At 49.2% G+C, this 27,186-nt stretch overlaps 1 protein-coding gene across 1 annotated transcript; it reads left to right on the top strand.

Annotated features, from left to right (window-relative positions):
- LOC149343311 (uncharacterized) lies at positions 1-26,542 on the top strand. Its single transcript, XM_089545828.1, has 4 exons — positions 1-79; positions 4,659-5,054; positions 24,642-24,964; positions 26,045-26,542. Exons 2-4 carry the CDS (start codon positions 4,817-4,819, stop codon positions 26,465-26,467), a joined length of 984 nt encoding a protein of 327 aa, XP_089401954.1. The 5' UTR covers positions 1-79; positions 4,659-4,816; the 3' UTR covers positions 26,468-26,542.
- The last annotated feature ends 644 nt before the right edge of the window (positions 26,543-27,186 follow it).

The following is a 27,186-nucleotide window of genomic DNA, read 5'->3' as shown; positions in this document are numbered from 1 at the left end:
CACAGGTGCGCTGCTCTCGTACACTCGCGAGCAAAGAAGAACGCTAAAAACAACAACAATCTTGGGGCCTTCTTCGCCGGTAAGTGCTCGTCAGAGTAGCCGCGCGAGCTGTCCATGCAACGCTGCAAAATTTCGCTTATTTCCTTTATTAATACGTTTACTGCGTCGTGGGTCAACCGTGGGTCGTGTATTAATGCTGTGCGGTCATGCACGAGTCACACAATGACTCCCACAATAAAGCCCTAAAGCTTATATTTTTCGAAAATCCTGCCTACAGCTCGCATCCCAAGTCGTTATTGCCATCTTTTGCTGGTTCCAAGAAGATGGCTTCGCCGGTGGTTCGCTGATGGATCACGTCACACCGAAAAAAAAAAAAAGAGTAGGTGGACCACCGATGGGCCACGACACACAGCCATTAATGCTCTGAATGTCGCTACCCCAGTGAACGTGTTAAGCGGCAGGTTTAAGGTAGGATTACATATTGCGATATTTTAGAGTGATTTGAAGCATGTCACACCTTTGCTGCAAATTCGGGATCAGCCCTTTCGAAGTCAACCGAGCCTGAAATTGAGTTTTCTCTTCCCTATTATGTCTGGACAACAAAGGCCGGCACTCCGCTCGTACACGCTAAGTTTTCTTTGAAAGGTGGTCGGGATGGAACTTCACGCAGCATCACAATGAAGCACAGGGTTTCCCGGTAGGAGATCGCTTTTTGCGGCTTTGTATTCAGAACAGCCACACCATGGTAAATCTGACCTGTTTAGCTACAGCCCGGTTGAGTCTAATAATGAAGGACAATTTAATCTTGCCGCTAAAGAATACCGTAAAACTATTTGTGTCGCTATTGAGTAAGCTAGGAGACCCTTCAGAGAATTTCCATAAATTACACAGGTGTGCTGTTCTCATGCACTCGACACCATACTATGCAGGGCTGGTTACCATCAACTAACATTTTATTTATTTATTTATTTATTTATTTATTTATTTATTTATTTATTTATTTATTTATTTATTTATTTATTTATTTATTTATTTATTTATTTATTTATTTATTTATTTATTTATTTATTTATTTATTTATTTATTATACCCTCAGGGTACAAATGTACATTATAGAGGGGAGGGGCGGATGCAGAGGCATACACAATTTACACAAAAAAGTTATTAGTAAAAAATATACACAATCTCTGTAAAACCAGTGCAAAAACGAAAGTAAGCATACAAAAAGAATGAAAAAGAACAGAGGTACAAAGAGTAAACTACGACATCAGTAACGCTTTCACTCCACTGCGAAGAAACACCGAGGCAGAGTATGAGTTCATACATAAAGCACTGATTCATTTTAATATCCGCGATTTTCAAAGGTCTACGCGCAGAACTCTCAGTTTCCAGTAGATTTGAGTGTTGCGCCCGCTGAGAGTGTCGATATTTCTCACTTTCTGCTTTTGCCGATTAATTTAACGGCCGCGGAAAAGTTGCACCGTTGCTGCTATGCCGACGACAGTCTCGTCGTAGATACCATACCAGGCACATCCGCTTTTTATAAGCACCACAGCAATAGTGCACGGCATGCAAAGGTGTGAAAACACACAACAGTCGGATTTTTGTTTTCCTTTTTCTTCCATGTGACATCGCTGACATTCAGCGAAGATTTCTCTCACTCTTTAGTGTGACAAGAGGACCAACAAAACTCCTTAAAGAAACAAATTAAGGCGGCAAAGGCTTTAAATAGTTAAGTTTTCAATAGCGACGCTTGGTACAGCAAACACGATATGCAAGTAAAAAATGATGGTCTATCTGCGTAGTTAAGCCAGATGCGAATTAGATTAGCTAGCAGTTCGGTTTTCACTTCGCTTCCATTGTTCAGATCCAGCGTTCACAGATCGGAGTTGTTCGGATATCGATAGTTGGTTGATGTGTCCATATATGTGGAATTGGTTATTATCTACATTCTTATATCCCTGGGAGCCTTCCTACCACTGCTTATGCAGTGGTGCAGCGGTCAAGCGATGCGCCACTGTCTCTCTGTGGCAGGTGTTGCCATCGGCGGGACTTGGGTTGGGTAGCGACCCAGGTTGCTCTTCCCTGGGAGCCTCTGAGGATTAGTTGAGCTGCCGCCTGACAGGGTGAGCAGGTGAGAAGCCTGCACAAAATCCGCTTCACACAAACACACGACTACTAAATCCGGGGAATGGCCACTGTAAGTGTTAGCGCAATAAAACGCGGAGTGGTAATGGTGAGGCGTGAGGGTCATGGGAGTGAGACGGAGGAGTAGTAATAACCTTCCCTTAACAATTCTCCTACCCTCACCGCCTTATGTCAGCGCCTTAGGGATCATCGTAGAAGGCTACGCTCGCACTGGAGAGGACTTTGTGCGCTTGCGTGAAAATTCTGGAATTTCCTCGTTTATCGCCGTTAAAAGGCGTTCAAGTTCCGCGGGACCGACGATCGCGCATTATTATTAAAAATCTGGGAGGCTGTACAGTTGTACTTTTGCTACTTAAGGGCCAATATTTATTTTGGGGTGTGTCAGACGTTTAGAGCCCTAATAACAGCATGGCTTCGACAGCTTGTTATCGATTTGCAGGTTAGAATAATCACAAATGCAGGCACCAAAATGCGTGAACAAAGTGAACGCGTGAACAAGGTCTAGCTTTTAGTATGGCGTCACCTTTTTGTGTTTCGCGCGTGCTCTTTTCCTAACGTTATTGTTCTGAATTGCAGAAAAAAAAGTTTGGTTCTCACGCAAGTCACAGAGTGGTAGTCACGAAGATAGTAACGCAGTGATCGTCACATGATGTACTATGTACCCGAGACCTACTTTTGGAACCACAAAGAATAAATCAAAGGAAACCGAACTTTTAAACAGGTTTTATATTAAGTTAAAGTACAAGGTAACAGCGTTAAGTTAGCTATTTCGCCTTCTCATGCTCCACTGGTTTAGCAACGTGCTTTTCAGGTTGTGAAAACTAAGGCACGAGGACATAGCGTGAAACAAAATACACAAGACACACACGAATGCAGCACCAACTAGCCCGTCAGCTCACTCGTGCATGCTTTTCGTATTTATTTCTTTGTCGGTTCCTCGGCAGTGCGAGTGTGTTTCGCGTAATGTATTGCTTCCGCGCTGCCAGCAGTAGTGATCTATTCGGAAACTCGCCCCAAACGCGCTTCCCCTTCTTCAATTCAAATTGGGTTGGCACCCCGTCCTCCTCTACACGTGCATGGGGAATGGTTTACTAAGACATCGCAGGCGTATGCAAATTTTATTCAGCCCTAACACGCCGGACAAGTTGGAGGAGCGTTCGGTTCGCTTTTCTTGGGCTTCAGCTGCTCAGATCCTTCTACGAGCGCACCGCCCGGAAGACTTTGATGCAGCGCAGAGAAGCGCACTTTATGTAGCGTGGGGTGGCCGTCGAGGGCTCGGACGAATAGCGTTATGTAAGCAGAATTTCTATATTTTCTGGTCAACGTTGAGCGGTCTTTCTGATCACGTGAGTTTTTTTAAGGGATGTAGAAGGAGGTTTTGAAAAATGTTCGTTAACGCTTGTTCCACTCTTTAAGCAAGTTGTTGTAGTAAGGTAATCCTGATTCTTTGATCAGCATTTTCCTTTGGTTACCTTTGTAATAAGGAGAACGTATGCAACAATGTTATTCTAATCTGGTGTTACGCAGTGATGAGAAACACTCTTAGGTGTGCGAAAAGAAATCATACACTTGAAACGATGTCGTCCTCGTGCTCCGCACACGTCCATTGCTTGTAGTGCCGTTTTATCGGGGAGATCTAGAGTGTGCACCTGCCTTTGGCAATTATTAAGCACCAATATATTATGTGCCTTCCTCTCAGTTGTCACCACTATACTCTCTCAAGTAAATTTGTGTATTTACCTAAGCGACAACATAGGCAACGCATAGCGCTTGACAAATACTAAATATCCTACCCATCTTTAATAAATATATGATATTTAGAGTTTTCATCTGTCCTCAACTGAAGTGTTGAAAACACAGTAGTCAACGATGAACTGATGTTTACGTCACAACGTAAAAAAAAATGTAGGGGGAGGGGGGGGATGGGGGGGGGGGGACTCCATACCGAGACTTGACATTCATTATTAGCATGCTGATTAACAAAAGAATGTAATGCATTTTTCTTAGCTGCTCAGAACAGCACATCAGTGCTAATGACATTCATACATTTCCCTTTTTTATTTTTGAAAAGTCACGAGCTTGCATGAATCTGGTATGGCACAACCAGTCGCACGTGGAATGAATTAGTGAGATGACAAACGGAGAGCAGGCAAGACAGAGCTCTTCTTTTCCTTCCCTCCCATGGCCGGCGAGCAGAAATCGGCTTTTCGTCTGTCAATCAGCGAGGCGCTCGCGAGAAACGCGATAGTCAAGCACGGAGAGAGAGAGAGACAGTGCGCCCGCGCTGCAGGCAGGCACGCAGAGCGAAGATAACGCGCGCAGACAGCAAGCAGCACACAGTGAACGCGGCGGCGGCGGCAGCGGCAGATGCCGCAGCTTCTTCTTTTTCTTCGTCGAGCCGGAGTCAGATCGATCGCCCTCGCTCGCTCGAGGCAGGAGGAGCGGGAGCGATGCATCGCGACAAGGAGCCGTTCCTTCTCTCTCTCTTCCTCCTCCCACTCTTTCCCCAGCTCATCGACGACCGCGCACCGGCGGTGGCGGGATCGGAGGAGGAGAGGCGCGGAGGCGAGGAAAAAAAAAGAGGTAGTTGGAAGATAGAAGACGAGCGCGCGGCTCCGAGGCGCGTCAAACAGCGCCGAGAACTCCAGCGCGCGCGGTGCTCGCCGAGATGGCCGACGCAGCAGCGGCAGCAACAGCATCGGCCGTGGCGGGAACCGACCGGCGGACCGCCTCTGGCTTCTCGGGCGAGGACGAGCACCTGCTCATCAGGCACCTGCGCCCCGACGAGCTCAAGCAGGCCATGGAGATCTGGAAGGAGCAGGGCCTCGAGGAGAGCGAGAACAACGTGAGCACCTTCTACCAGGTGGACCCCGAGGGGTTCTTCGCCACCGTCGACACGAGGACAGGTGAGGAGCGTCGAAGTGACCGCTGCAACGCACGCGGCACGGTTGGTCGCCCATTGTTCGAGCGACAAAAGTTTTCGCGACGCTTCGTCACGCGCTGACGCGGCGGCGGAGCACAAAAGGCCACGCGGATGGATGTATGATCGATGTTGGCACCGCCGTCCGCACAGGTGTCCAGAGCGCGCGGTACGGCCCAATGCTGAGTGCGTTCGCGTAATTTACGGGTGTCCTAGATCTTGAATCACTGTACCATTTTACGCACGCTTCCGTGTATCTCCACCTGGAAAGCATTAAATTCTAACACCTGAAAAAAACATGCCGAACCCAAGGGGCAGCGGGAAATGTAACAAACGTAAACCGAAGCAGCGCGCAGCTTAGGCGCTGTGTTTAAGTGTGCTGAGCCCTGTGTCTTCAGGAACAGATTTCTTGGTGTCCAGTAAATGTTTTCGGTGAGAGCGGTGATGTGGCGGTAAGAAAACCTGCGTACTAGGTTTTTAACTGGAACCGGGAGATTAGCGCGAGAGAAAGGCTCAGCAATATCGCGGTTGCTCGGCGGGAGGTTTTCAGCGGTCGCCGGTGCGCGAATATTGGGATTTCTCCACCTCTGTCTGCAGTCGCTACGCTCGCCGTCAACGCACGTGTTTCGGAAGCGCGCTGAACCTGAGCGGGTTACACGCGTTCTTTGTGTTAATGGTTCTGGCGCTTTCAGGCAATAATTTGCTGATATTGCTGTTTGAATTAAGAGCATTTTTATGCACGCACATATTACAGAATTTTCTGAGACAATACGACTACATGAAAGAAATTGAATGGAATTTTTATTACGCAGCCCCGATGGAATCAAGTGCAGGTTAAAGAATCCGAAATGGTCGAAATTTCTGGAGCCCTTCACAAAGGCGTCCTTCATAGCCTTGAGTCGCTTTGGCACGTTAAACCCCACCAATCCAATTTTGTTTTCCAGCGCACCGTTTTAGCTCAAGACCGAAAAGTTGACTACCATAACCATAGTTTATTCTTGCTTTCATTTTTTTTTTTTGTAAGCTGCCTACAGTGCCGACAGCCTCGGGTCAGGCATTATTCTCAGATGTTGCCGGAAAAAATCAACACAGGTGCTTTGCCTTACAAGCGCAGGTTTGAAATGGGGCCTACTATTATTCACTTTTATTTCCTGTTTACTCTCTCTATTTTAAGCATATTCTAGCGTATTATCTTCGTTTATTGATGATAGAGACAGTGCCCGCTGAGTAAAGAGGCAAAAAGGCCGTAAAAAATTTGAGAGCTCCTATGGATGTCGAGCGAAGGGAACTTCCGCTCCTTCACAGCTAGGAATACGACACAGCGCAACAATTAGACGAGGGCAAAGAAAAGGCGGAACACCACCACGTTGAATAGTGTCAGTGGTGTTACGTCTGCGCACAGTTGAGCTCTTAGCTGCCATCAATAACCAACTAGTCCGATCAGCCACGCTGCAAGAGGCGCTGTTGTGCTTCGTGTGACTTCCGGTTTTGTCTTTTTCTCGCGCCTTCTTTTTTTACTTGTGTAGCTGTAGGCCATACAGTAGTAGAGTAATATAGTGCTGTACTATTCAGCAGTTTAAAGTATAACATCACTACCCCTACGTGTACGCCACAAGCGGCGGGAAAGCCTTTATGTGATATTTTGTTCTAAACTTGCGTGCCTTCAGGTGACCAGCTTCTTACCTTTTTTTCTGTATGGTGCCATTCAGCAGGCATATTATTTTTTTTCAGGAAATGTCTCTTCTTCATGAGAAAGCTTTAATTATATTTCTGATTTAACATAACGGGGCCATAAAAAAGCAAGTGGCATGACCTTAACAGATATCAGGAGGTAACATTACAGACAATTCCGTTCGCACATTACCAACTACTGCAGCCAGCAGCAAAACAAACAAGGAAGAAGCAAACCTCACTGACAACACGCAGTAGCAATGCAACAAGTTCTATTAGCACAGTAACCACAACTGCAGTTAGCACCAAAGTAGACTCAGTCAAGCAACACGGAAGCCTGTCAGACAACAGGCAGTACCACTGAAGCAAGCTCTGTTAGCACAGTACCCACAACTCCAGTTATCAGCAAAATAGACTCAGTCGAGGACGACCCAAACCTGACAGACAACAGGCAGTGCTAATGCAGCAAGTTCTGTTAGCACAGTACCCAGAACTGCAGTTAGCAGCAAAATGGACTCAGTTAAGGAAGACGCAAACCTGACAAACAACAGACAGTACCACTGCAGCAAGTTCTGTTAGCACAGTACCCACAACTCCAGTTAGCAGCAAAATAGACTCAGTCAAGGACGACCCAAACCTGACAGACAACAGGCAGTACCAATGCAGCAAGTTCTTTTAGCACAGTACCCACAACTCCAGTTATCAGCAAAATAGACTCAGTCAAGGACGACCCAAACCTGACAGACAACAGGCGGTAGCAATGCAGCAAGTTCTGTTAGCATAGTACCCACAACTGCACTTAGCAGCAAAATGGACTCGGTCAAGCACGACGCAAACCTGACAGACAACAGACAGTACCACTGCAGCAAGTTCTGTTAGCACAGTACCCACAACTCCAGTTAGCAGCAAAATAGACTCAGTCAAGGACGACCCACACCTGACAGACAACAGGCAGTACCACTGCAGCGAGTTCTGTTAGCACAGTACCCACAACCACAATTAGCAGCAAAATAGACTCAGTCAAGGACGACGCAAACCTCACAGAAAACAGGCAGTACCAATGCAGCAAGTTCTGTTAGCACAGTACCCACAACTGCAGCTAGCAGCAAAATAGACTCACACCAGGGTGGAGCAAATCTGACAGACAGCAGGCAGTAGCACTGCAGCAAGTTCTGTTTGCAGAGTACCCACTACTGTAGTTAGCAGCAAAACAGACTTAGACAAGGACGGAGCAATCCTGGCAGACAGCAGCCAGTAGCACTGCAGCGAGTTGGTTGGTTCATGAGGGTTTAACGTTCCAAAGCGACTAAGGCTATGAGAGACGTCGTAGTGGAGGGCTCCGGAAATTTCGACCACCTGGGGTTCTTTAACGTGCACTGACATCGCACAGTACACGGGCCGCTAGAATTTCTCCTCCAAAAGAAATTCAACCACCGCGGCCGGGATCGAACACGCGTCTTTCGGGTCAGCAGCCTAGCGCCATAACCACTGAGACACCGCGGCGGCTGCAGCGAGTTCCGTTAGCTCAGTACCCACAAATGCAGCCAGCAGAGCAGACACTGACATGGACGAGGCAAACTCGGTGCGACAAGTGCGTGATTGGATCACTCCATTGTTGACACTCTTTGCGTGTGTTTTTTCCCACATCTTCCCTCTTGCTATTACAACACGGTTTGCTTTTTCCTCAGCGACAATCCCCAACAGTCGCGAGAGAAACAATATGCACTGAAAAAGCAATCCCTGTATTCCCGAACTGCTTTTCGCGCCCGTTCGCTTGACGTCGTCCCGAGGAGCCACCGGTTGTTTTCGTCGAATATAACCCAGGTTCATCCTTCCGGTTTGTCATGCACTCGCTCTTTTCTCCGCAGAACCGGGAACAGGGGGACGACACGGATGGGTGAATCCGCGAATCGCGGTTTCCTGCAGAGACACTCTGGCTTGCTCCCCTTTTCTGTATTGACTTGTCTGATCTAGCCCTCATGTGTGCACGGAGGTGGGCGGGGGGGTGGAGGCTAGACGGTAGCATTTCGCATTTCGTTCTGAGCCTCATGTAGTTTTGTCGATGGTTGAAGCTTGTAGCTTTGGATGTCGGAAGTGCAATTTGTCACATCTGCTTCCGCTCTTTGACGCGAACAGGATGAGCTTGCCGACGCTTTTGCCGGCAAGCGGGGCTTACGGGATTAAGGCAAGGTCCTCTGAGGTTACGTTGATATAACCGATTTCCAGCATCCCCTTGAGAAACGAGTGCTTATGGTTTCTCATTTTAGTATACACCGTTTTGTTTCCTTTTTCTTTATTTGTGCAGCAAGGCTTTAGATAGTGAAAAAACATAAACTTGCTTGGAAAAAAGAAGTTTTATTTGCTGTAATTTTTTGCGACTTTGTTACGGAGGAGTTGATCTTATGTAAAAATTTACTGCAGAACAAACGCTGCCTATTGCTCTAAAATAAACGAAGAAGAGCTTTATCACTAACTTTGAACAAATTTCTCAGGAAATTTTATGTTGTTTCACTGTTGCCTCATTCACTCGCCATGAAAGCGTTCCAAAGAAAAGACCTGAGACATTATATCGTCATAATAATCAGTCTTGGTATTCTGAGAAGTCGTGGCAGGCTGGCTTTATAGGTTATCGTTTTGAAAGGCCGGACACCTTCGGGCTACCTGAAAATGCAAGGAAGAGATGTGATGCCCGCAACTTTTGCAAACGTCTAGTGAAATTCGGTATCAGCGAAAAGAATGGTCATGGCGGTTAAGTTCTGCCCTCTAAAGTATAGGAAATCAGTGTTTGGTTTGGTTTGTTGGGGTTTAATGTCCCAAAGCAACTCAGGCTATGAGAGACGCCGTAGTGAAGGGCTCCGGAAATTTCGACCACCTGGAGTTCTTTAACGTGCACTGACATCGCACAGCACACGGGCCTCTATAATTTCGCCTTCATCGAAATTCAGCCGCCGCGGCCGGAATCGAACCCGCGTCTTTCGGGTCAGCAGCCGAGCACCGTAACCACTAAGCCACCGCGGCGGGTCTAGGAAATCAAGGATCACTGCAGACGAATACAGAGGCTGCTATACATATGAATAGGGTTCAAATGTCATGGATATTTCGTGATTAAGGCTTTGAAAACTTTGCCTAGACTTGCACTATATGAGCCACTTTTTGTGCCGAGAGAGTGGTAAAGTTCAGATATTACAGTCATGCTCGACGCCCTGTGACGCGCACGCCCGCATCATTCGTTTTTATGCAAGGCGTACTGAACAGCATATTGGCTTGCACACCCGCAAATGATATTTTCATTGCCTGTGAGAACAGAATTCTCGCAAATTCGTGAATTCGCGGCGCCGGAAAAAATAAAAGCAATTTCTCTGTGTGATATGAAACCGTAACTGGAACCGAAGCAGCTTGTTATTCAGATATCTGAACGCGAGAGCAATGAAGAAAGTCCCGAGAGCGGCCGATGCCGAGTCATTAGCATTTAATAGCCGACGACGCGTGGAGCGCAGCGTCGCGTCATTTGCTTGCATCGATTAACGCGACAAGAGACGTTGTTTCCGATTATTGCGGAGCAAGCGTAGGCGCATAATGGCCCCTCCTTCGCCCTTAGAATACGCAATAGGGACGGCTAATGCGCGTCGAAGGAATATGGACCGCGGGGCGTCATAACGCTTGTGAGAGGATTCGTTTTAAACAATGGGCACTTTGTTGGATCGAACGAAAGTGTAGTACCGCAAATCACGAATTAGAAGTTGTGGGCTTATATAGATTAATAGTTGCCGTTTTGACGCAGTTAAAAAAATCCCACAAGATAGGCTTCTCTGGCTGGCTTTGAAGGCGCTGCAGAGAAATGTAAGACGCTTGAGAAAGTTCTATCGGTGACAAAAAGCTCCAGGACACGCGATTGGCGATCTATGCGTATAGGTGTGATGAACGAAAACAAGCTGCTGATCTAACTCGCGCACTTAAAAAAAAAAAAGTGAGCCGTAGTATAGTTTCAAGTGAGGCGCAGAGCCACCAGCGGTACCAAACCTACGTGCGTCCTCTATTGCTCACATGTCGTGGAGAATGGTCATTACAATGACGCGAGACCTGCTGGCTGGCAGGCTTACTGCGAGCCCGCTTGACTTACTTGACGTGTTCAAAGTGACCAAAAGACGGATGAAATTCTATGGGGAAACCCGTTGGGTGGTTTCTGACCGCCTGGAACGGTTGCTCGTCGGGCTCGTCTTTTCACGAATCCGTTGTCTTGTGAGAAGGGAAAGCACATGAATGCTTGCCAAAAGTAAACCCTGGCCACGTGATGACTAACTGGATCAGTCTCTCAGCTCTGCTGTGAGGCTTCTGCAGCATTACTGCTGCTTGGAGGTTCTAGACAGTGATGACCACCACTCTGTTCATTTTACTAGTCGTTGATAAACAGCCGCGCACATGCAGTATTTCAGGAGAAGTTAGAAGTCTGTAGTGCTTGCTTTAACCCACTGTAACCTAAATCACTTCAAAGACTCAGGCTTAAGCCCAATGTTCATCTCCAGGAGAGAATATTTTTCCTCACCTGAAACCGACATATGTTAGAAAGGGCTTTTAAAAAGAAAGAAAAACAAATGTGCCGTGACAGTGGCACTGAGGCGAGTTCGCACATCAAGTTGTACAATAGATCCTTTTTATGAGGCTGGCTTTGGACGTGGCAGCGCACACCACGCAGAGACTTGAGTATTCCATATGTCACTGCAGGTAGTAGGTAGCGGTATGTGCGGTTAACTGTCACGATGCAACACAGAATGTGAGGGAAGCCGTAATAGAGGACTTCCGATTGACTTCGACCATCTGTGGTTCCTAAACAAGCATTGACATCGCACAGCGCAGTCATTTTTGCATTTCCCCTCCATCAGAATGCGGTCGCCGCACTCGGGATTCGATCTCGCGACGTTGGGCTCAGTAGCCAAATGCGAAAGCCACCGACCCTTCGTGGCGGTTCCTTAGATCAGTACAGGCTGTGGAAGAAAGGGGAGGCTTGGTAACGATTTCTTTTGTTTTCTAGGCGAACACCTTTGTCACGCCATGGGGGTAGAGCTGGAGAGATGGAAATAGAATACTGAGTTATATATAAAAGCGTACATTAAAAACATATTACTGGAGCGAAAATTCTATTCTGACACGGCGTTGCATGCGTGACGTTGTATGCTTCTGCTATCTCGTTTTTCATTCTTCATTTCGAACGCACTGCGCAAGCTGTAAATGCATGCCTCCATTTCAAACTACAGATATCCTCGCGAGGTAAACGAGAGAAGAAACAAGCAGCAGTAAACTCACCGACATGGAGTCTTGCAAGCACGTTACTTGCAGTGCCCAGTCTTTCACGCTCACCTGTAAGGAGATGAAACCGTTGAATCCTGATGGGTGACTGTTATGCTATACTAAGCGCATGCATCGCGATGTGTAAAATGATATTTCGCTTGGCTTGTTTGTGTTTTTGCTTGCAAGTTTTCATGTTTAAGCCTCTGTACACTTTACGCCCATTAAAAAGATACACTGAAGATGAATTTAAGTTAGTACATATGGATTGATTGCTGCGGTCTTATGACATAGAAGTTATGTTCGTTAAAAGCATAGCTTTTATTACCGCGGGAAGGCCAAACTAAAACACAGGTGCCGCCTCCATAGGCTGTTTTCACAAGGAGATGTCCATGACCTAATTTGTCTGCGGATCTCTGAGGCTAGACCACGACGAGGCCAGACCATGAATCAGCAATCACGGAGACCCTAATGTCCTCGATATCATCACTAACGTCACTAGTTTGAACGTAGTGACGGGAAAAAAATGATCAACTACGAAAACGCCTTCTGCGGCCGAACGTAAAAAGGACATAAAAAGCCAAACATTCCAATTTCTTTAAGAAAAGAGATTGGATTACATTCTCTTCAGTGTCCGAGCAAGCAGTGTTGCAAAAGCTCCGAATGCATCATTCGTACTGAACCCTCGGCTGTCTATTCCCTATTTCCAAATCTCAAAGCTCGTCAATACAATTAGTGACAAGCGAGCAGCTAATTTCGCGGTGTGTCTCTTCGGTGTGCACAATTATGGTCACCGCAGGAGTTCGGCACAAGAGAAAGCAAAAAATTGGCAGTTGCTTAGCTCAGCTATGCCAGGATATACTTAGCGAGAGGTACGCTATACCCCTGGTTACGTCTAGTTGTTTTGCTTATCGTCAAGGCTACGCGTTCGATATTAAAGACGAGACATGTGGCGAAGGCGGCGCGTGTTATTCAACTTTAGTGACTGCCAGAAAGACGGCCCGGTAAACCGTAAAGTAACAGGCGGCCGTTTGGTCACAGGCGAGTGGCGTCGGCGCGCGGCGCCGGCAGCTGTGACGTCACTCGGCTCCTCGCGCATGCGCACAAGTGGCGCCAAAGGCCCAAAGCGAAACGGCGATACTGCGGGTAATGTAGCTCTCGCTACGAAAATGAACGACACGAAACGGGTACATGGCTGCTTAGTAACGCACTGATGCCGGCGCGTCTCCGAACGCATTCTCGCAACATTTAAGCAAACATCTTTTTGTTTTTTTTTGCTGTGTTTCTTTTTTACGCAGCTATTATTGCACGAGGACGCAACGTCCAGTAAGCTTATTATTGTAAAATTAAAGAAAGCAAACTCCTACATGCCATAATTCATTTGTTCATAATTCATAATTCATTCATGCCATTATTCAGTGTATAATGCCCCCCCCCCCCCCCCCTCCGTTTTCACTGCTTCCCATTTGGATAAATCGCTTAGGCCCATCGAAGTGTCGCGACAGCATGCCGCACGTTCCCGAAAATACCGAAGTCACAGGTAACCTGGAAAATATTGTCATTGTACAACTCGCGAATTAACTCAGGAATATTCGGGTACGACATGCGACGACGCCGACGTTCCGTGATTTTTTTTTCTATATGCAACCATATCGATGTACAAAAATAAAAAATATTTCCTGAAAGCAAGACTTCACTCAGGGGTCTATTACGCATACATTTGCTACAGCTTGCCACTTCTGTTTAGAAGCCATCCCGCTTGCATAAAAATTCAAGCACCATAGGCAACATATGCGCATTTTTTACAGAAAAGTAGAGAACGTCATTACACCGGTTCAAAAATAACAAACGCCGCCAGAAAAAAAAAAACTCGTTATTGCATCGCCTGCATCAAGCACCATCAAGCAGCAGGGTGAAGGCTCAGGCCTTTCCGAATCGTCACCAGCTCCTCTTCCGTATTGATGATCGTCCATTCCTTCGCCTTCTTGCGAATATTGATATTAAAGATTATGGTGCATGTGGCCGAAAAGGCACAGGCGAGACGCTCATAGGCAGACGAAGTATAGTCATTATGCACTTTCCGGTATGCATTGATATTGACAGTGTTTGTGGATGAATAGAAACTCCTCCATACCATGTTCACTTGATCGCATACGGAACATTCCTGAGAACACACACTCCTCGGGGACGCGCCTCAGCAGTCGGGAAGAGCGGACGTGTCTCACGTCGGCTCCGCCGAATTTTATGATCCTTTCCCGAAGCATTTGCCGAAGCGCTGCGACACCATCTGGCTACACTTCCAGAACAACGAGGAGACCACCCACCCTTGTTCAGGTGGGACCGTTTTCTCAAATCCTTCGAGAATTTGAAGACCAAGCGGATCGCGCGAGTTGCTAAGCCTAACAGTTAGGCCACGACTCAGCTGCCCGCCGCGGCTCCGCGGGCAAATTCTGCCGCAAACCATGACGACCCTGATGGGATACGACCCGGAGGGGATGCAGATTGTCACCATGCCGCAGGCGAAAACCCCAGTTTTCGACAAGGTTACGGAGGCGATTATCCAACGCAAGATAGAAGAGTGGGAACGCGCATCAGCCCGTGACAACCACTCGGCACGGCAAAAAGGTCGAACGCCAGATGGACGCGTCACCGCGGCAGGGGATACGCCGCTGCAGCAGACGCCCCGCACGCAAGTCAAGCGTTGGAAGCCTCCTCCGCAGCCGCGTCTGGACAAGCAAGATGCAGTGATCATAATCAAACCTAAAGGAACGCTGGATCTCAGCAAATTCAGGGGAAGCAACGCGGTCGGAAACGCCTTGCACATTGCTGCTGGCGTCGACAAGGGCTCAGCCGAGCTCAGCGTTTGGCCCATATGGGAACAGAACATCATCGTCGTCGGGGTGCGAGACGCCCAAATAATCAGAAAGATCCTGGCAATTCACGAAATTCAGCTTGGGGACAAGGCACAGGCAGTGTACTCCTACCTCCGCCCCTCCGACGACACTTGCAAAGGAGTAATACAAGTGGACCCGAGGGTTTCCAACGAAGACATCACGAACGCGCTTCGCTCCTCGGACGCACCAGTGGTGAGCGTGAGAAAATTAGGTTCCTCCAACGTGGCGGCCATCACGTTTGAAGGAAGAAAGGTTCCGTTTCACGTCTTCTACTACGGTGAAGCGGTTCCAGTACGCCTATACAAGAAAACAACGCCAGCCTGCGCACTGTGCGGGAAACTTGGACACCGGGCGGATGTTTGCCCTTGCCCTTCGAAGTCAAGATGTCCGCAGTGCGGTCAGCAAGATGTTCCAGAATCCCACGACTGCCAACCCAAGTGCACGGTCTGCGAAGGTCCACATCTCATGGGGTCGAATCAGTGCAAGTACAAGTACCGAACATCACAAAAAACCAAGCCCAAGACAGGAGAATTCAACCACCGGTCAAGATCCAGGCTTCGGAACCGGTCCGGCAGCAGAGGTCCATCGAGCAGCGGGGACCGACTGACCCACCAGGACCAGTCCAGCAACAACTCAGCACCACCCGGCTCACGCTCTTCAAGCAATGGACCTGGGACTACCGATAATGTGTCGCACAACAACGGCAGTCGTCCAGCCGAGAAGACAACAGGACCCCATAACAAGGAGCAGCGCAACGGCAGCAAGGTGAGCTGGGCAGATGTAGCTGCCTCCTCCCCCGAAGCGTTGGCTTACAAACGACTTAAAGCAGAGATTGAACAACTAAAATCAGAAAATAGCACATTGAAACAGCAGTTAGTCATCGCAGTCAATCCAAACAACACATTACCTCCATCGACGCAACAGGCATGTCCGATGGAAGAAGATAGGGCAGAGCTACACCCTCCGTCTCCACACCAGTTAGATGCTAGCACCCCCGAGAGGCAAGCAACTACACCAGACGCACCCCACCAGGCACCAACTCCGCAGGCACCACCATCGCAGGCACTAAAGCAGCAATATACAGAGCACCCCCAAACCCAGGAACGCATCACTCGCTTGGAAAAAACAATTCAAGACCTCATTGAAAATAAATTACAAATTATGATCGAGACGACAATCAAAAGTATGTTCGAATCAGTTATTAAACCCATGATGGAAAACCTCGAACCAGTTTTAATAAGGATGCAATCGCAGGAGATCAGAATTGACCGCAAACTTCAGGAATTATCAGATGGTTCTCACAACAGAGGCACAAAGCTGCAGGGTAAAATGGGAACTCGTCGTCTGCCAAGCACTCAGCCAGATCTACAACCTGAGGGCGCACCACATGATGAGGCACAAGTTTCTAGTGTTCAGCATGGCTCCACAACGTAGACATAAACTTACTATCCTACAGTGGAACTGCAGGGGACTAAAACGGAAGAGGGAAACATTACAGCAATACATAGACTGTCATCCCGATACGCCGCAAATAATAGCCCTGCAAGAAGTGAATATGGAGGCTAAGATCAGAGGATACTCAACACATCAAACAAATCCCTCGACATGCATCTTGGTCCACAAATCATGCACGGCAATTACTGTAGACCTTAATCTAGACAGCGACATTGAATATACCTTCATAAAAATACTGCCACAGCACAGAAACAGCAAGGGCACCTATATACTCAATATATATAGTCGCCCCAAACAGCACCGCGTAGCCTTCGACGTGATCTTTCTTAAAGCCCTAAGAGAAGCCCAAAAAGCTCCCCTAGCTATAGTTGGCGACTTTAATGCTTCTAGCCCCCTATGGGGATACCCCAGGGAAGACACGAAAGGCAGAAAACTAGCATCCGCCATCGCTGACATGGCCCTGACCCTACTCACGGACCCGCAGCACCCGACGCGAGTCGGCACCAGCGTAACGCGGGATACTTCTCCCGACCTCACGCTCGTCCGCAATGCCCGCAACTATGAGTGGCTCAATACAGGAGAGACCCTAGGCAGCGATCACTACGTGCTGCAGACCATCTTCGAAAGCAACAAGCACAGCAAACCACGAGGGCAAGCCAGAATTACAGACTGGGAGACATTCAGAAAGGACACCAAACTAACCACATCCGAACAAATAACCAGCTACGAAGATTGGGCGGCTTCCATTCTCGACCTTAAAGAAAAGCTCACAAAGTCTCTTGCCACCACGGAGGACCACCCAGCTGTTGACAACCACCTCCTACACCTTTGGGAAGCAAGACGTAGTCTTATAAAACGGTGGAAAAAACAAAGACACAATCGGAAACTAAGACTTCGAATAGCCAAGCTTACTATTCAAGCAGACCAATACGCATGGGACCTCGCTCGCACCAATTGGCTAACGAAGTGCGAATCCCTCAAAGGCCGCCTAGACACCAAGGCTACATGGAACCTTCTGCGATGCCTAATTGACCCTCCGAAAGCGAAGAGTGAACAACACAGAAATTTGCATCGAGCCCTTCACAGCTTTCAAGGCACGGATCATGAACTCGTGGATGAACTCACGCGTCGCTATATCTGCACCGCGCGAGACCCACAACCCTACAATAAGGAGTACCGTGGGGAACCGAACGAAGACCTAGACAGAGATTTCACTTCAGAGGAAATCATTGCAGCACTAGCAGATATGCGCCGAGGCACAGCCCCGGGACAAGACAAAATTACTGTCGGACTTCTGGCCAACCTCGGCACGGAGGCTCTGCAGCAACTCACGGATTACATAAACGAATGTTGGCGTACCGGCACCATTCCACAAGCATGGAAAACAGCCAATGTACACTTTATTCCCAAACCCGGCAAGAAAATCAGCATTGAAAACCTGCGCCCCATATCCCTGACGTCGTGTGCAGGCAAACTCATGGAAAAGGCAGTCCACACCCGTCTCTCCAATTATCTTGAGGACAATGAGCTACTGCCACACACGATGTTTGGATTTCGGGCACACTTGTCCACCCATGATGTGCTTCTGCAAATCAAACGTGAAGTCATTGATCCCGCACGCACAAACAGTAACCGAGCGCTTCTAACACTTGACCTCAAGGGAGCGTTTGACAATGTCAAACACTCCACAATCCTCAACAACCTCCACAGCATGAACTGCGGACAGCGAGCCTACTCGTACATCTGCGATTTCCTTACGGACAGAACCGTCAACATCAGCACCGGCTCAAAACACACAACGCAAGTGAAGATGGGCACGAGAGGCACTCCGCAAGGGGCAGTACTATCCCCACTTCTCTTCAACATTGCACTCCTAAATCTCCCACCTCTTCTCAATCAGGTACAGGGCATACGCCACGCCCTGTACGCTGATGATATAACCATCTGGACAACCACGGGAAGTATGGGAATGATTGAAGAACAACTACAAACCGCGGCGACAACAGTTCAAAATTATGCCCGGGCGTGTGGACTAACGTGCTCACCCGAAAAATCCGAACTGATAGTCTTCCGTCAACGCAAGAATCAAGACACCATCAATATCCGCGTAGACAACTCACCCATCAAGGAAGTTCAGACCATGAAGATACTGGGTCTGTACATAAATAACAACGGCAACAACCTTCTTGCCCTCCAGAAACTACGGCTCGTGAGCGAGCAAGTCGCCAGGATGATCGCCAGGATAACGACGCGCAAATCGGGGATGCGAGAAGACGATACTCTGCGACTGGTGCAGGCTTTCGTTGTAAGCCGCGTCGTCTACGTAGCGCCCTACCTCCGCCTTAAGAAGCGTGACATCAAAAACCTCGACATCATAATCAGAACTGCCTACAAGAAGGCCCTGGGACTCCCTCTTGCGAGATCGACGGACCGGCTCTTGCGACTGGGTGTGCACAACACGATCGATGAGCTGATAGAGGCACACCTTACGGCGCAGGTGGTACGGCTCTCCACAACTCGAACTGGCCGACAAGTCCTGAGTGATTTAAACATCAATTGCCCCCGACAGCTAGACACCAAAACCGACATCCCAGCCTCATGGAGAGGACAACTCAAGGCAGCTCCACTACCCAGGAATATGCACCCTGATTTTCACCAGTCAAGACGACAAGCACGAGCCGAAGCCATGAAAAGACACTACGGCGGGCGCGAGGGCGTGTTCTATGTCGATGCTGCGGGTCCCGAGCAGGGAATGACGGCCGTCGCGGTAGCGCACCAAAATACAACAGTCGACGGACTAGTACTGGCTAGCCAGGACATACTGGCTGCGGAAGAAGTGGCGATTGCTCTAGCTGCAACACACACTAGCTCGATATACATTCTCACAGATTCACAGACAGCGTATCGCAATTACCTCAGGGGCAGGGTCGCACCGCTAGCAGCTAAAATCCTGCAAGATAGCTACATCCGTGGCTACCAACCCACACACAAACACTTAATATGGGTACCAGGTCACCAGGGCATCCCAGGGAACGAGAGCGCACATGCCTCAGCCCGAGCATTTCTCCCCCGGGCACCCAGTGCGGATGCCGTGGAACCTCCTACCCCACTACTAACTTACAATGACATACTTCAGCACTTAAGATTATCCCGTCGGGTCTACCCTCCGCCGGCTAAGACACTAGATAAAGGGGAGGAACAACACCTCCGAAAGCTACAAACCAACACTTACAACAACCCACGAAGACTGCATGCCATAGACCCGGAGTCATTTGACTCACAATGCAAATTCTGCGGGGAGAAGGCGGACCTGTACCATATGGTATGGGCCTGCCAACGAAATCAGGCGATCACTGTTAATAACCAGCCAACGCAGGAGGGGTGGGAGGCAGCTCTGTCCAGCTCGGACGGAAAGAGTCAAAAGCAACTCATCGAAAGAGCCCGGACAGCAGCCTACGCCAATGGGGTTCCGGACTGAGAGCTCCAACCACGGCTACAACCTCCTAAACCATTTCATTAAAATATTTTCACCACCACCACACACTCCTCGGTTCACCTGAATGCCATTGTAACTGGAGACACATTACGCAACTAGGCTGTGAAAAGCAAACAGTGCTATGTAATCCACTGGTCACGGACACGAATCCCTTTCGAAAGACGTCAAATTAGAAGCTCACTGCAAGCTCGGTTTTATAGCTTTTCTTCCGAACCGAGCACTCTTCACAAGAAAACTCCGGCGCTCCTTGGGGTAGCACTAACTCCGAAAGCCCGCGAGAGGGCAGGCAGGTAGTCACAAGACCGCAAAGTATGTCTGGGTCACGGAGAGCTGAAGAAGAAGAAGTCATCGGCATTGGGGAAAGAGAGCGCCTTTCTCTCCGTGTCCCGCCTGACGACAAGCCGGCGCAGAACCGTAGTACCACTCAGGCGCGCATGCGCGAACCTTAGCTGTCAACTGCAATTCGGTTCCCCAGCGGGCTAAGGCCAAGAGGGAGCCGAAGGGGAGGAGGCGCGCTCCAATGCGAGGCGATGACAGCGGTGGTGTGGTGCCGCGTCGGGAAGCAGGAACAGGGAAGAGAGAGGGAAACGCGGTGGAATTCGAGAAGAAAACGGGAGCCCAGCAACGACTAAGGTGGTTTCCCGAAGGAGTTCCAGCCATCCCCATTTTCCCCTTTTCCCGTTCAGTTGTCGTTGCGCCACGCCGAAGATTGGGACCGCACGACGAACAGGCCACCAACAGCGCAATGGCGGTGAGAGAGAGCGCGAGGGAGAGAGCTAAATTAAACGGCGTGGTGAAGGAAAGAGACGGCATAAGAAAGGAGGGACAGAGGGGGAGAACGGGTGAAGTGATGTGGTTCTTTTCTAGACAGTGCTGTTCTTAAATGTAAGCGAACGCGAGAGCGAAGCCAAGCTAGAAGGGAAGAAATGAATTAAAAAAGGGGACCCAAAGCAAGCACATAACTCCGTGCGCACAACTAGTGCACAAAAGAAGGCTCGGCAAGAATCGATGGTCTGTGCTATAGACCTTTCCAAAAAGGGCTCCCTGGGCGCTGCCATATTGTTCCCTGGACTGCAGTGGGCACCTCCCGCTAGCACGGTGGAAGCGGCGAAACGCCTCCTCTCTGGACTGCTAGAAACCGGTTCCGCCGCCGGAAACAATATGGCAGCGCCCACGTTGGAAAGGTGTATACACCTTATATATTATACGGGCTTCCCGAGGCACGACCTGCTGGCCTGCTGGCTTGCCGTTGAAAATGATCTGGATGGGTGAGAGAGAGAGGGGGGAGGGGAGAACGAGGACAGGACGAGGCACATTCCTCGTAGGGCCGCCGCGGTGTCGAAACGAGGAGAGCGAAGCAGCGACGAGACAGGTTGGGCCGGGAAGGGAGCCACGTGTGCTTAGGGAACGGGGTTCGAACCCCCGCTGGCGTTGTCCTCATATTCCCGCCCATACCGTACTCATGCCCTTCCCGGCGGCGCTGCGCACAGATGGGAAGTATAGAAGAAGCCCGAGGAACGCGCAGGCTTCAACAGTTTGCGCGTTCGTCTTCTCAGCGCAGGCTCGGAATTTTTCTGCCTTTCACGTTCGGTTCGTGTGCATGGCTGTTAATAACACCGTTCTTCCCTCGCGTGCGCCAGCTTCAATATAGGGCCGAACAAAGTTAGCCCCCTCAGTTAGCCTCTTTTCTATTTATTCACTCCTCCCTCTTTCTCTCTCTAGCCTCTTTTTCAGCCAACACACATGTGCTCTCTCGCTCTCTTTCGCTGCCTGTCATGAGCTGAGCTGAAGGCTCTCCTCGGGCGGAGGAATGCAGAACCCCTCCTTCCTTCCCATTCCTTCCCTCCTGCTTCCATTCCTCTTTTCCCAGTCGGATTAATTCGCAGAATATGGAACGCGGCATGTCTGAAGGGGAGCGCCGGCGGACCCCGCGTTCGCTTCACCCTCGCTGTCGTCATCCTGCGATGGCCAGGGCTGCGGAAATGAGTGCGCTGAAGCCCCCGACGAAAGGGTGCTAGCTCCGTGTGCGCTTCGTTTTATGCGGTGCTCGGCTAGGGAGCGAGAATACCTCTCGGCTTATTATTTCACCTTTTGTCGATTGCCGGCTTTCCTTGTATTTTTTCTTCTCTTTGTAAGATGGCCGAGATGATAATAAAAAGCACATCGGTTGTGATCTCAGGAATTGGAAGTACGGGATCGGCATGCCAGATCAAGATGGACTTCCAAAGTTAGTGGCATGAGTCTGGACGCAGGCACATAAAAAAGAGTACCATGGTATACGCAAACGAGAAAGGTTTGGTTTGGTTTATGGGGTTTAACGTCCCAAAGCGACTAAGGCTATGAGAGAGGCCGTAGTGGAGGGCTCCGGAAATTTCGGCCACCTGGGGTTCTTTAACGTGCACTGACATCGCACAGTACACGGGCCTCTAGAATTTCTCCTTCATCGAAATTCAGCTGCCGCGGCCTGGATCGAACCCGCGTCTTTCGGGTCAGCAGTCGAGCACAATAACCGCTGAGCCACCGCGGCGGCGGTCAAACGAGAAGGAACTTAGTGTTAATGAAGCAAAAAATTTTGGGGGCACTTAACCATCACCTTAAAAGCATGACGCGATAACTTCAATGCTGATTTGCTTCTTTCTTTCTTAATTAGTACCTTGTCTAATTTCTTGCACTCATTAGCATACACCAGTAGGAATAATGGACCCCGTGATACACCGCAAGACACTCAAGGTCTCTCTTGAACTCAATTCGAAAGAACATGCCTTGGTGGCCAAGAATCCGTGGCTTACAGTGTATTGAAGCGAGGTCGGCGAATGTATATTCAACCTACTGCAAAATCCTTCTTTTTTAAACCCCACGCTTGGAATCTACCCGTCAAGGCCTGGCTTCGCGCCAAAGAGACTTTTGTGACATGGTCGCTGATGTCGCCAATGCGACCAACTAGAGACGATCGATCATTGCTTTGTATGGTCCCGTGATGCAGTGGCCAAGGGTAACGAGTTTGACTCGCACCCCAAGGGTCATTGGTTCCATTCCAAACTGATTACCCTGCTTTCTTTTCAGGGTAATTAGTTTACCTCATTATATGTTATAATGACAAATGAGTCATGCTACGACCTCATAGTAACAATTTAACTCAGGTTTTAATTGTTTTCATTCCATAGCTCAACGTGTGACGTCGCAACCTCTCGACCAATTCTGGATTAACGTGAAGACGCGCTCGGCTTTTCCTGCGAACATCCGCACTAAAGCCATTACGTTAAAAGCAAATACGAAGAAAGAGGCAGGCTACTCTCAGTGGCCGGGAAACTTTCCTGCTCACAGATAGAGCAGCGATTCCCTACGACATGTCTGACACGTCTTAGAACGGCAGGAGTGCTGCGCAAGCAGGTTTTCGAGCTGTGACGTGTCTTTGCTTGCACTGAAGGTTCTAACAACCAGGTTAATACAACAGCGGTATCAAACATATTTAACTGAGAGGGCAAGAAACGGAACTTTTTCCTGTCGCTGCTATTTGACGCATACATAAGCCTAAAAAAACTGTGAATTATTATATAGGCTTAATTTAGGCAAATAAACTATCTTCCATTCTGTAGATGGGGGTCGTCCGTTTCTTCACTGAAAACCTCCGTTGCCGAGGCGGCACACAACGCGATAGCCGATAATAGTAATTGCGCATATGGTAAACACACTTATAGCAAACGAAATTCTCGGGCTTCCTACGGGTCAAGAAACTCGATATAGCTAATATAGCAAACAGTTCTGCCCCATAAACGTCTTGTCGTAAACACCTCTAGCCTCATCGATGCAGTTTGCAGTTCGTGCTTTCTCGACCAGGAACTTATAAATGCAGTATGCTCTCATGTTAGCGTCATTTGATTTTCCTTCGTGCAGAAGGCACTAGTAAGTGTAAAAATGGGTGCATTATGTCTGCTACCTTTCTGAGAAGTATTGCCTGAGACTCGACTCTGGAACCTTCGTTTTTGCCTTCTGAGAAATTCAAGTAGGTACATATTTATTTATTTATTTATTTATTTATTTATTTATTTATTTATTTATTTATTTTGTAAGATGGGTACTGGGATGGTTAGAGTACTGTGCGCCGGCGGTAGACACAGAGACACAGGCCTCGTAGACACAGAGGTCGAGCACCACGAGCACACACACAAAGCGATGGCAATGCCGCTCAACACAACGGTAAGAAGTTCGTCGTCGTCTTCGCTTGATCAGGAACTTCTTCGTCGTTACAGTTTATTTATTTATTATACCCTCATTGTACAAACGTACATTAATAAGGGGTAGGGGCGGATGCATAGGCATACACATAGTTACCCATGATGAAAATATGAGCACTAGCTATGAAAAGAAACTTTGCTATGCGGATTTAAAGTTCTCAATTCCAGATGTGCTTGTTAGTGATGCTGACAGGTTATTCCAGTCATTGCTTGTCCGGGAAATAAATGATTAGGAATATGCAAGCGTATTTGAGTGTGGAATATGTACCTTTTTGCTGTGGTCCCGGCGAGTTGAAATCCTTGACAGTGGTTGAATCCGAAAATAGCGCAATGTTGGGTTCTGGTAGTTGTGGTTATGGTAGAACGTTATCTAGTTTCTTGAAGTTCGCGTGCAACTTTTTGGTAATTTCAGACGAGCAGGAATTTCTTCGTGGCCTAATGGTCGCCATCGGGTAGAAGGGAAGCTTTCCATCAGCGCCATGGCATCCTTGTACGCATGTGCCAGAAAACACTGTCGTGTCTTCTTCCCGCCTGCGCAGGTCGAGTGGTGGCGACGTGCGCCTGCGTGCGCCAGCACGAGTCGCTCTTCTTCGTGGGCATGTACGCGGTGCGAAAGCACCTGCAGGGCCACGGCATCGGAATCCGTCTCTGGCGGACCATGACCCGGAGGCTGGGTGACTGCAACGCGGGTCTCAACGCCGTGCCCCAGCACCTCAGCAAGTATCGGGACCGCGCGGGCTTCGGACACGTCGACTCGTGGAACACGCTCGTCTTCAGCGGCACGGCGGTCAACACCGACAAGCTGGCCAAGCCCACGGACCAGCTGCGCGCCGTGCCCGTGAGCAACGACCTCCTTCCCCAGGTACGCAGCATCCGTCGTGACGTGTACCGGTGGTCGTGACACCTGGTTCACATTCTGCAGAACCAGAAATGCAGGTTCGATTGCCGGCGCCGGAAAGTTTTGCAGCGACATAGCCGTGACTGGTGTGGTTTGTGGGGTTTGCATTACGATCTTTGAAGTGTTGACAGAAGTATACTAATAGCAGAAGTAGCAGCAGCTGCTGCAGCAGAAGTAGTAACAGCATTAATATTACATGTCTGCGGTAACATAAAATAAAATTGCGCAACCATTCCAGCACCACGTCATCATGCGTTGGCCAATGAAGGTGGAGAATTTCTATCTGCTTATCCATGAAAGCGTGCAACCAGTCATGTGACCCAGGCCTTTCCTATGTGCGCCTTATAAAGGGCAAATTAGATTTGGTTTGCTTTTTGGGGTTTAACGTCCCAAAGCGACTCAGGCTATGAGGAACGCCGTAGTGAAGGGCTCCGGAAATTTCGACCACCTGGAATACATCGCACAGTACACGGGCCTCTAGAATTTCACCTCCATCGAAATTCGACCACCGCGGCCGGGATCGAACCTGCGCCTTTCGGGTCAGCAGCCGAGCGTCATAACCACTGAGCCACTACGGCGGCTCCATATCTGTGCAAGTAAATCACCATGCAGTGTAGGTCCGTTTCATTGTAAACCCCACAAATGCCTGCGCTGAGCTATTCCTGCTCGTCTGACGATTCCCGCTACTGCTTAAATGCTTCTAATAATCGGCATACCCTTCTACCATTGAACCCGCCGCAGTGCCTCAGGGATTATGGCATTCGGCTGCTGAATGCGAGGACGCAGGAGCGAGTCCCGGCTGCGGCGGCTGATTTTCTGTAGAGGCGAATGGTAAAATGCCTGCGTGGTTTGCGACGTAGAACCTCAGGTGGTCGAAATTATTCCGGAGCACTCCGCTATGGCGCATGCCTCACTCTCCATTATCTCACTCCTTCCTTCATCCCTCCCCTCACGACGCGGTTGAGGTACCCCCAACAGTGAGGCACTTACTGGCGGCCTTCCCACTTCTCATAACCAATTTTCTTCCGCTGTTCGTCGGCGCAGGTGATCGCGTACGACGCCCTGGTGCACTGCTACAACCGCGAGAAGGCGGTCACCTACACGGTGTACGACACGGACGGCTTCGCGCGCGCCGTGCTTCGGCGGCGGCCCGACGGCAGCGAGGTGGTCTGCGGCTTCGGCAAGATCGGCACCAACATCCTGGGCGGAGCCATGATGGGCCCCATGTACTGCGAGGACCGCCAGGTGGCCGACGTGCTCCTGCGCGCCCTCGTGGACGGAAACCCGCTGACGCGCGTCAGCCTCACCATGATGGTGGTCGACTGCAACCCGGACGCCGTGGCGATGGCCCAGGACATCGGGCTCGAGTCGCACATGCGCGTACCCCGGTGCTACCGCAAAGCCATCGTACCGGCCCGTTTCGAGCAGATCTTCGCACAGCACGACCTCAACTTCTCCGCCTTCTAGGGAGCTCATCTGTATGCCAACGGGAACGATGAGAGAGAGCAAGAAAAGGTGTACGCTCAGCGCATAGTTCGCTCTGTGGGCACGTGTGCACGGACCGTAATATCAGAGCGCTAATAGGATCGCGGGAAAGACGAGTCCGGGCGCACAAAAGTGGTATTAGGACAGCGACACTCACGAAAAAGAAAATTGTGAGAGACAAAGGCCTAAGCTTTGCGTTATATCTTCCATGTCTTAAGAGTCCGTAAACAAGAGCGTACAGCAGTTGTGTTCTAAAATGCTGCGCGTATGCGCTGTATATCGTTCAAGGTTACCACTGCGAATGGCAGGCGGTGGAAGAAACGCGCTACATGCTACCCCAGTCTCTCTGGTTTCTTTGTGGGGAGCCTCAAATACATGCTTTGCATAGCAGGCGGCCCGTGCCATCTAGCAGAAGGCAAACACTCAAGGATGCCACTGCTGCAAACTACGCATCCGACGAGTTTATGAGACGCCAACAACTCTTTTGTTATCGTAGCACAATGCCTGACTGCCACTGCTCCTTGAGAGAGTACGCATGCGTCGGTAATGCTAATTTTATGGCAGCAGTGACTTTCTTTAGTGAAATGCAAAGTAATACTGAAGTTTCGAGGTAGCTCTTTCTTGTGATATGTTAAGTTGTACTCCAGATGAATTTTCCTCTCACAAACCACCTCCTGCAAGCTGTGACTGCTGTCGCTTAA

Source organism: Amblyomma mixtum, chromosome 5 (genome assembly GCF_055824585.1).
Source record: "Amblyomma mixtum isolate Tamu chromosome 5, ASM5582458v1, whole genome shotgun sequence".
In the NCBI taxonomy this organism is placed as follows: Eukaryota; Metazoa; Arthropoda; class Arachnida; order Ixodida; family Ixodidae; genus Amblyomma; species Amblyomma mixtum.
This window is presented reverse-complemented; position numbering and strand designations above follow the sequence as displayed.